Below are 9338 nucleotides of genomic sequence, written 5' to 3' on the forward strand. Positions count from 1 at the left end.
TAACAGACATTCTCACCATGAGCTTGTACGATGGTTTAAATGTTAGGTAATTACTTCAAGTCCCTGTGTCCTGTCTGTTGTGAACCCCCTCCCTTCATGACTAACCCCTGACTAATCCACACTCTTATCAGCGTTTACTTCTTGTTATAGTTTGCTTCAGTAACATGCAGCTCTCCAGGACTGGTTCCCACCCCTTGGACCTTCCAGGACGTCACAGCAATGGTCACAGTAAGGCCGGACTCACCTGGAATCCAGGAAGATGAGCTTCAGGTCAAGGCTGGCCCTGAACATGAACATGTTGCTGTGCAGCTTGATCTCCGTGATGGCACTGGGCGGCAGCGACTGGCCCACAGCCACCAGCCCCACGATCTGGTAGCAGGAGTCGTACAGGGACATGTCCAGCATATACTGCCTGATCTTCAAGTAGCCGCTGCAGTGGATGACCTGGAAGGGGGCACAGATTCAGAGAGCACCGCCGCTCTTGGCTCAGGCTTGTGTGTGTGTGTGTGTGTGTGTGTGTGTGTGTGTGTGTGTGTGTGTGTGTGTTTGAAGTGCTAGAACATTCTTCAGCCCTTTTCAGCAGAGTTCTTTTGTCAACGCGTTGACAGAGCCTGATTCGCTGCTCTGGGGAAAGGATCTACGGCTCTGCTTTAAGAAACAGCATCCTAAAGAAACAAGCATTTTCTGTCCAGTCAGGTGCACAGGAGGAATGTCCCAGATCCACGCTCACTAACACATGAGGGCCTTGGATGTAAACTCATGGCCAAGTTTGACTCCGAAACACAGCAAAGACATGCTAAGGAACTAAGTGCCCTCCTATGAATGCTTGCCTGTAATGAAAACATTTTCCAATTTCAACTGGGACTTAGCCTGACATTTCTATCACCCAACATGCTCTCAACACTCCAGGGGATTAAAAATTCTCTCAGTAAAATCTCTATTCACTTAAATTATATTGGCCAGTGCCAGGAATCCAAACTCTGGTCCTTGTGCCTGCATGGCAAAGGCCTTACCAATTGAGCCATCTACCTAGGCCAATAGATGGAACTTTTAATTTGTTTATAATTATAATTTTAAGAAGCAACAAGCCACCAGGCAATGGTAGTACACACCTTTAAGACCAGCACTCAGGAGACAGAGGCAGGTAGATCTCTGTGAGTTCAAGGCCAGCCTGGTCTACAGAGGGAGTTCTAGGACAGCCAGAGCTACACAGAGAAACCCTATCCTGAAAAAAAAACAAGACTTAAATAAGCAAATAAAAATAAATAATAAGCCAGAGTGTCTACTCCACTCTTGAAGAGAAGCCCTCTCAATAGTTAGAGAATTAAAGACCACACTGGAGAGGGGCCGTGTAGTTCCCAGGGCAAATAAGGTACCTGGAGGCCCCTGAACCATCTTACACCCACAATTAAGTAAGTGTATTTGCCATTTAAACATGAAATCCTATATGGATCACGAATGCTAAAACAGTGGTCATCTGGGTCCTTAGCTCTCTGTTTCTGTCTATATATCTCTATGTCCATCCCCCACTCGTCCAGGTCTCAGGTAGCCTAAGCTAGCTCAGACTTACAACATACTGGAATATGACCTTGAACTTGTCCTGCCTCCATCCCCAAGTGCTGTGATTACAGCCATTCACTGCCACAACCAATTTATGGGGTGCTGGGACTCGAACCCAGGACTTCCTGTGTGCTAGGCAAACACTCTACCAGCTGGGCTACATCCACAGCCCACACAGCTCCTTTTTTCAAAAGCTCCGTCTACGGGACTTACAGATTTACAGAGCTGGAAGAAGTCTTAAAACCATTCTAGCCTCTTCTCCCACTTTCCCAATGGGTCAGCTGAGGACAAGACAGACACGTTAGCTGTGGATTTCTGTTGGACAGCTGACAAGCAGCAGACACTAGTAAAGCCCAGGACCTCCTGGAGAATGCGTTGTCAGATTCAGATAGAGCTAAGATCTTCCTGCCCTGGCTCAAGGAGTCTTCACGACTGGGAAAAATACGAAGTGTATTCTTCAAGCCATAAAAGCATAAGATGTGGGCAAACTCAGTGGTAGTGTTTGCCTGGTGGGTGTGAGGCCCTAGGTTTAATCCTGAAAGTAACTGCATATAATAAAAAGTGAAAAGTGGGGTTAATGCCAGGGTCAAAGGAAGAGGTCACTGGCGGGAAGACGCTGGGCTGAGAGGGCGCGAAGAACGTGAAGAGGGGTGTTCCACGAAGAGAAGCTAAAGGCACAAGAGCCTCATAGCACCCAAGCCCATCTCCCTCCTTTTCCAAGGGGCAAGTGAGAAGGGGGTACCAGCTCAGCTGCCTCCAGCTCCAGAGTAGCAATGGTACAAAGTCCCCCACACCCCCTGCAGGGAAAAACAGCACAGGAGACTCAGGGGAAGGCGAGGAATTTGGTGAAGGGTCTGCAGGGATCCCTGGCAGGTTGTCTAGAACGCACCCTCCTACCTGGAAATGACTGTCTCTAACACTGAGGGATTGCCAACCAGTCATATAGTACTAGATTCCAGAATTAACCTCAGCAGGTGGCGTTATCTGGTGGATAAGGTCAATCGGGGGGAAACACGGGCTGGGCTTGGAAGTCCCAGCTGGGCCGCTCAGCTGGGCACCCTATCCCTTCTCCATTTGTTCCCTTCTTGAACATTCACTAAGGCCGGTGTTGTTCCCTTCAGAAGGCCATGATGACCCATTGGATGTGGTACCACAGAGACGACACAGCCTGGCATGTGGGCAGGCCTCGACGGCTATTGTGAAACACCACCCTGGGTACCGGATTTATTTTGGACATTCCATCAGTAAGAATAACGTCCCCATAAAGCAACTGCTCACTGCTGCCTGGAATCCCGCCCCGGGATGAGGATGAACATTCAACAAACGCAAGGGGCAGCTGGTCTAGAGAAGCTCCCCTGTGGCAAGCAAAGTGGAACTCGTGGATTGTGCTAAGCCGCTGCAATCCTGGTCTTATAGGATGAAACCCAACCGGCCTGGAGCGTCCGTGCAAACTGTGAGATCTTTGGGCTCATAATCCACCCTGAGCCCTGCTCAGTACTTCTGTCCTGACAGAGGGGACATGGCGGATTCCCTCACCCTCTCTCCTGCCTCAAGTGTGAAGCAGAACATAAGATGCACAGAGAAGACCCCGCCAGCTGTCCCCATCCCCACCGGGAGCTCCGTGTACCTTGTATCCACTGCACGTCAGGCCTGCGTTTCTTTTCGCCAGGACGCATTTCATTCGAAGAAAGAAAGACCTCTCTATCTCGTACTCTGAAAGCAGAGGCACGGTTAGACAGGCAGGTGTCCTGCCCACGTCCCCAGCCACCAGACACAGCAGCCTGGAACCTCCCCATCCATGGCCAGACCCAGAGAGCTCGGCCAACAACCAGAATCTGAGTGGGAAGGGCAATAGCTCTTGCTTATCCTGAATGCGGTTGCCAAAACTTTGAAGAAAAGCAGCCTGAACCGTGACCCTAGAGACAACCTCAGAAACCAGTGGGTCTCTAAGATGCCTGACGGGATGACGTCTTCCCTCTTGTCATAGAGGAACTGGGGGCCACGGTGGCTGCTTGAGCTGCTGGAGAGGCCCAGAAGTGTCTAACGTCCTTCAAAGCACCAGGTGCTGAAAACCAGCCACAACTTAGCCCCTGTCCCTGACAGAGGGACCCAGACCCGTGCACCTCTTGTCAAGTACATGGTGGGCTCTGAGACACCATAGCTGGGTAAGATAGACCACCCTTCCCCAAGTCTTTACCAGGGCTCCCCCCATCATGACTCAGCCTTTACTGCTGAGTTATCTATTGGCCTTTTCCTTCCTTCCTTCCTTCCCCAGCCCCAACTCAGGAAAATTTTGACCATGCTGAGAACTGTAGCCCCAGGTACACAGGAGACCCAGTCGGCATGCCTCACAAGGCTGCGTGCTGGGAGAGCTGGAAGGCCAGGGCCTCTGGGAAAAACTGAGTACCTTCCTAGCGCTCGTCACAGTTGTAATTTAAGGAGACGTGTGTGTGATGCCCAGGGCTTCTGACCCGATCTGTGCCATGGCACACAACCTGAAGTCCCTGCTTAGAATGCTTCCAAATGCATAATGTAGATTACAAAAGAAACCAGCTACGTGGGGCAAAGGATTACACAAAATATTTAAACATGGCAATATGAGTATAACTAGCTGCCCATCTAGTGCTTTAAATTAAGAGTCAGTCACGGGCCTCATCACTCAGTGAGTTTCCAAGTATCTCCGCATAAATATTTTGACATTTGTGCAATGTCTGTGGTAACAAAGCCAAGGCTCGAATGACCCCAGTGTGGCTGAAAGCCTCCAATCACGCGCAAACAAAATGCTAAACGGCATCTAAATTACACCCATGTAATTTCCCCCTGATACCTCACATTTTCCCGATTCTGTCCTCAGAAACAGCAGGCTGAACTTAGACTCTTGATAGGGCAGCACTGGGATTTTAAACCAGGAGCACGTGGGGAACAGGCTGTTACCCAATGCCAAACAGCTATGGCACGCAGTAGGGTCTACATGATGTCGATGATGCAGAGGCAAGCCGAGGACAACATGATATAGTGCTCAGCCAGCGTGCACAAAGCCATGGGCTTGATCCACGGCAAGCAAGCAGCACCCGAGCAAACGTTAAGTATAGCTACACACGTTGGGTGGGTGCCGCTGTTAGCCTGACCCAAACCCAGCTCGCTGGGAAGAAACCCACTAGTTGGAGCGAGAGTGTGATCTTCACTCTGGTCTCCTGTGGGGTGGAGGACGAACCTTGGAGCAGATGGTGGTGGAGTGGCGGGTGGGCCGTGAGCACTGCCGTCATCTCGTCGTGGTCCGAAGGATGGATGTACTCATAAATACTGTTGCCCGTGAGCTCCACCTGCAGAAGGAGGGGAGGATCAGAAGCATCACTGGTCTCTCCGGGGTAGGTGCAAACATCACTGGTCTCTCCGGGGTAGGTGCAAACATCACTGGTCTCTCCGGGGTGCGTGCGAGGGGCGAGAGGACAGACCGGGTGTGCTGCAGGCTCACACGGTGCCAGGGCCAGGACTTGGGTCTCTCCTTACAGCTCACATCTTGGCCAAATGCAGAGGTGGAAACATGCTCCGGTTTGCAGGGCTCTGGACTGTCCCTCCACCCCCACCCCCGGAAAAGGCCAAGAGCACAGGCTTGAGCGCCAGGGAGTCTGAGGAGAAGAGGTACACAGGAGGAGGATAAACTGAAGGGTGGAGGAGACACCATACAGAGAAGCCTGGCAGTGTCCTCCAGACAGAGAACATCTCCAAACAGACGCAAGGTGGGGCTCTGTCACCCTCACTCATGGGCTGTGTGAGAGGAATGACCAGCTGGAGACCAGCTGCCTTGGGCCTTCTGCACCCCCCTGGAGAGCCACAGCCACTCAGAGGCTAACCAGCTGGGAACCATGGAGGAGGACTCCCTTGCCACTCAGACAAAGGCTCCTTCTGTATCAGCACTGAAGCATGCCCCAGGCACCGCCAGAGCTCCTGGGTATTGCCAGGAATGTGTCTCTGGCCCTCCTGGTCCAAGCTGACTGCTTATCCCTGTGGGTGACCAGGGTGTGGCTGTGTCCCTTGGCATGACCTGTGACCTGAGGGGGCAGGGCTGAGGCAACAGGATACTGCAGTTACTTCTTAAAATGGCTGTCTCAACATTTGGGCATCACCAACTCCCAGACACACCCACAGGGACTCCAAAGCAGGCCTCCAGGCCACACGGACACAACAGGGCTGTGAAGCAGACTTTCGTGCCGTGATAATGGGTCTTATGTTTGGAGCTATAATCAAAAGAGTTGAGGTAGACCAACAGTCACATTAAGTAATACCCGGTATTACTGGGGGGAGGGGGGCAGGAGTGGTTGTATTGATTCCAACAGAGGCAGTGGACTTCAAAGTCCAGACAGTAACAAGAGAAACTCACACGGAAAGTGCCCTAGGGTGGCGAGAACCTTAGTTGGATCTGAAGACTTCTCAGCCCTGCCAAGGCAGAGGGCAGATCAAGACGACAGAGAGAGGCTGTCCCCGGCCTCTGCTGGTACACCCAGAGGTCCTTGCTGTAGGTCACAGGATCACCTGTCCAGGGGTAACCCTGACAACAGCTTAGTGGCATGCAGGGACCCACAGCTTCACCTTAGCGTCCAGCTCCAGCGCTTGGCCACGAAACCATGAAGAGGTGACTACTTCTCCCATCCTTCCTAGCCAGGGCTTCCAGTTCGTCAAGATGGGAGAGTTCCTTGGCCTTTTGACATAAATTACAATCCTGAGTCTTGCCTCCCCCGCCCCTTGCATCCACTGTTCTACTTCCTGTATCACTCGTGGGGTCTTTCCTTCGAACATTATGCAAACAGCAATGGGGAATCCAAGCACAGGACTTCACCCTGACACCCACGCATTTAACCCTCCCACTCCAAACCGGAGACTTTGCAGTCCATCCTGATGCAGATCTGCCTATGTGAAAATATACCGCATGACTTCAACATCTTCAAATTACGTTGACCATTGGTTACTTGTTTATTTGTGTGTGTGTGTGTGTGTATGTGTGTGTGTGTCGTGTGTGTTGGGGAGGCATGCACACATGGGGAGGCCAGAGGACAACATTTTGGATTTGGTTCTCTCCTTGCACGGAGTGGGTCCTGGGGCTTGAACTCGCCTGAAGATTAAGTTTTGGGGTTTTTGTTTGGTTTGGTTTGGTTTGGTTCGGTTTTTCGAGACAGGGTTTCTCTGTAGCTTTGGAACCTGTCCTGGAACTAGCTCTTGTAGACCAGGCTGCCCTTGAACTCACAGAGATTCACCTGCTTCTGCCTCCTGAGTGCTGGGATTAAAGGCGTACGACACCACTGCCTGACTGAAGATTAAGCTTTTTGGTGACAAACACCTTCACCACTGAGCCGTCTCCCTGGCCAGATTTCACCAAAAAATAAAAATGAATCATTTTTCTTGCATGAAATTCTTGTTAATCCCTAAAAGGTCTGAATAGACCAGCCACCTTGAAGCTGTTTGAGACAGGAACATTACCTTTCTCTGAAGGGGGAGTTCACTGTGAAGGCAGTTGACAGGCTGGCTCCTGATTTTCCTTCCTTCCCTGCACCAACCTCCCTGCCTACTCTCACCCTACCCCACTCCGAATTTCAAGGCTTATTTTAAAAAACAAAATAAACCAGAGACGAGGGTGGATTTTATATTGTCCAACTATTTCTCTCTTACTCGCTGTTTTAGAAGGAAGTGAGCATTCATGGTTGAAGTTCTGTTTGGAAAAACAATAACATGCTCAAGTGATGTCCCTCTGCAGACAGCACCTTCCCGCCAGTGCGATTTCAGAACAGTCCTGTGCTTTAATAAAACCACGTCCTCTGCTTTCAAAGCTCCTGTTCTCATGAAAGGGGTTGAGTTCAAAGCAAGGCAAGATTTGTGGATGAAGAACTCGGTCTTTTGAGCTCTGGGGTTCATTATAACACAAATAGAGCCAGGCAGAGGTGGCGCACGCCTTTAATCCCTGCACCCAGGAAGCAAAGGCAGATGGATCTCAGTGAGTTTGAGGTCAGCCTGGTCTACAAAGCAAGTTCCAGGACAGTTAGGACTGTTACACAGAGAAACTATGTCTTGAAAAAGAAAAAAGAAAAAGAAAAAAAGAAAGAAAGAAATTAAAATAAATAATTAAAAATTATGAATGGGATAACTCTAAGGCCATCCAGGAAGCCTCATTGCCTTCAAACAACGGAAATGTCTTCACGGAAAAAATACGGAGTCATGTATAACAGGGCTGACCTTAACTCAAAATTATGGTTGACATGGCGTTTCCTGTATTTATATATGTACTTGTGCTTTTGAATACTGGAAAAAAAAAACGTGGCTCTTTCACCCCAGCCCCCCCAATATATATATATAAATATGTAGATATGTGTTTGTCTCGATGAAACTTCCCAGGTCTCATATCTCAGCCTTACTGAAACAGAACATCAATGCAATGTTTTAGAATCGGTAAAGCCCTGCCGACTGCAAAAGCCATGGCGTTCCTGCTAAGAGCTTTTTACTGCTTTGCTGAATGGCTTTTTCCTGCCCAGAAAGCTGATATGATAAGTTCACACCAAGGGACAGATTCTGTGTGGAGAGGCAGAGTGACTAGGCCCCTGGGAGATGTGCACGGCTCTGCTGGCCCTTCTGCTGAGTATAACAGATGAAGCATTTTAAATTGACATGGTTTGAGCTTCGGGGTTCAGCTATGTAAACAAACATGATGCTGCCCTTTATCCCCAGAGTAAAGGGGATCTGTCTGTGCCCCTCGACGCCAGGGCTGCTCATTTTATTGGCCACTGTCTGGCATACTTCTCCAATATTGCACTCCTCTGTATGTGTACCATAAACAGCTATTTCATGTATGTGCACGTCTTTGAAAATGAGTGTTAGTTACCTAGCCAGACATTGTGTAACATAACTTAGTTATATTTAAACCATATGGGTATTTCAAATGTATACACAGCTATTTTCCCATCATCAAACATAAGTAAAATGATTCTATTAACAATTGAAGGAAGAAGGGAGGGAGGGAAGAAAGGAGGGAGGGAGTCCTTTAATAAATGTTCACAGATAAAGATGCCCCCCAAAACTCATCTAGCTACTTTAAGCATGTCCATGTGTTTTAAGTATGAGCACAGACACTGAGTAGACTTTGGGCCCAAAGGGTCTCTATTTCCACACTGAGCTGGGCTGAGGACGCGGCTTACATGTGATTGTTTCTGTCCTTTTAAAACCAGAATTTGGCAGCAATGGTCACATTTGTTTGCTAATAGAAAGTCAAAATAAAGGAATAAATTCTCCCCTAAGAAATAGATTTCTTTTTTGTTTTGTTTTTGTTTTTTGTTTTTTGAGGCAGGCTTTCTCTGTAACTTTGGGGCCTGTCCTGGAACTTGCTCTGTAGACCAGGCTGGCCTTGAACTTACAGAGATCCACCTGCTTCTGCCTCCCAAGTGCTGGGATTATAGGCATGTGCCACCACTGCCTGACTTAGAAATAGATTTCTTATTCCACCATTTATTTTTAGAATGTAATAATGGGCTTTAAACAGAGATGGATTTCCTATGCACGAAGGGCTGTTTTTATCTCCACTAGACCATTCTGACAGAGTAATCTCTTTCCGAGCTTTTACACAGCCCTGGCTCATGAGAACTGTGCTCCCTGTGCTCCCTCTACTGCTCAGAGTAACCTGGACTCCACAGCGACATCATCTACTCAGATGACGTCACTGTAAGTTCTGTGAACACAGAAGGGATGGCACCACACAAGTAAGAGCTGTGAATGAAGGGCTGGAAAGATGGCTCAGG

General features: G+C 49.1%; 1 protein-coding gene across 1 annotated transcript in view; it reads right to left on the minus strand.

Annotated features, from left to right (window-relative positions):
• Window positions 1-9338, minus strand: part of Sim2 (SIM bHLH transcription factor 2) — a 40107-nt gene that overhangs the window by 16701 nt on the left and 14068 nt on the right. The window contains 3 exon segments of the mRNA XM_026788301.1: window positions 245-444; window positions 3188-3273; window positions 4775-4883. Coding sequence (XP_026644102.1) covers window positions 245-444; window positions 3188-3273; window positions 4775-4883 — 395 coding nt within the window.

This window comes from Microtus ochrogaster, chromosome 2 (genome assembly GCF_000317375.1).
Source record: "Microtus ochrogaster isolate Prairie Vole_2 chromosome 2, MicOch1.0, whole genome shotgun sequence".
Lineage (NCBI taxonomy): Eukaryota > Metazoa > Chordata > Mammalia > Rodentia > Cricetidae > Microtus > Microtus ochrogaster.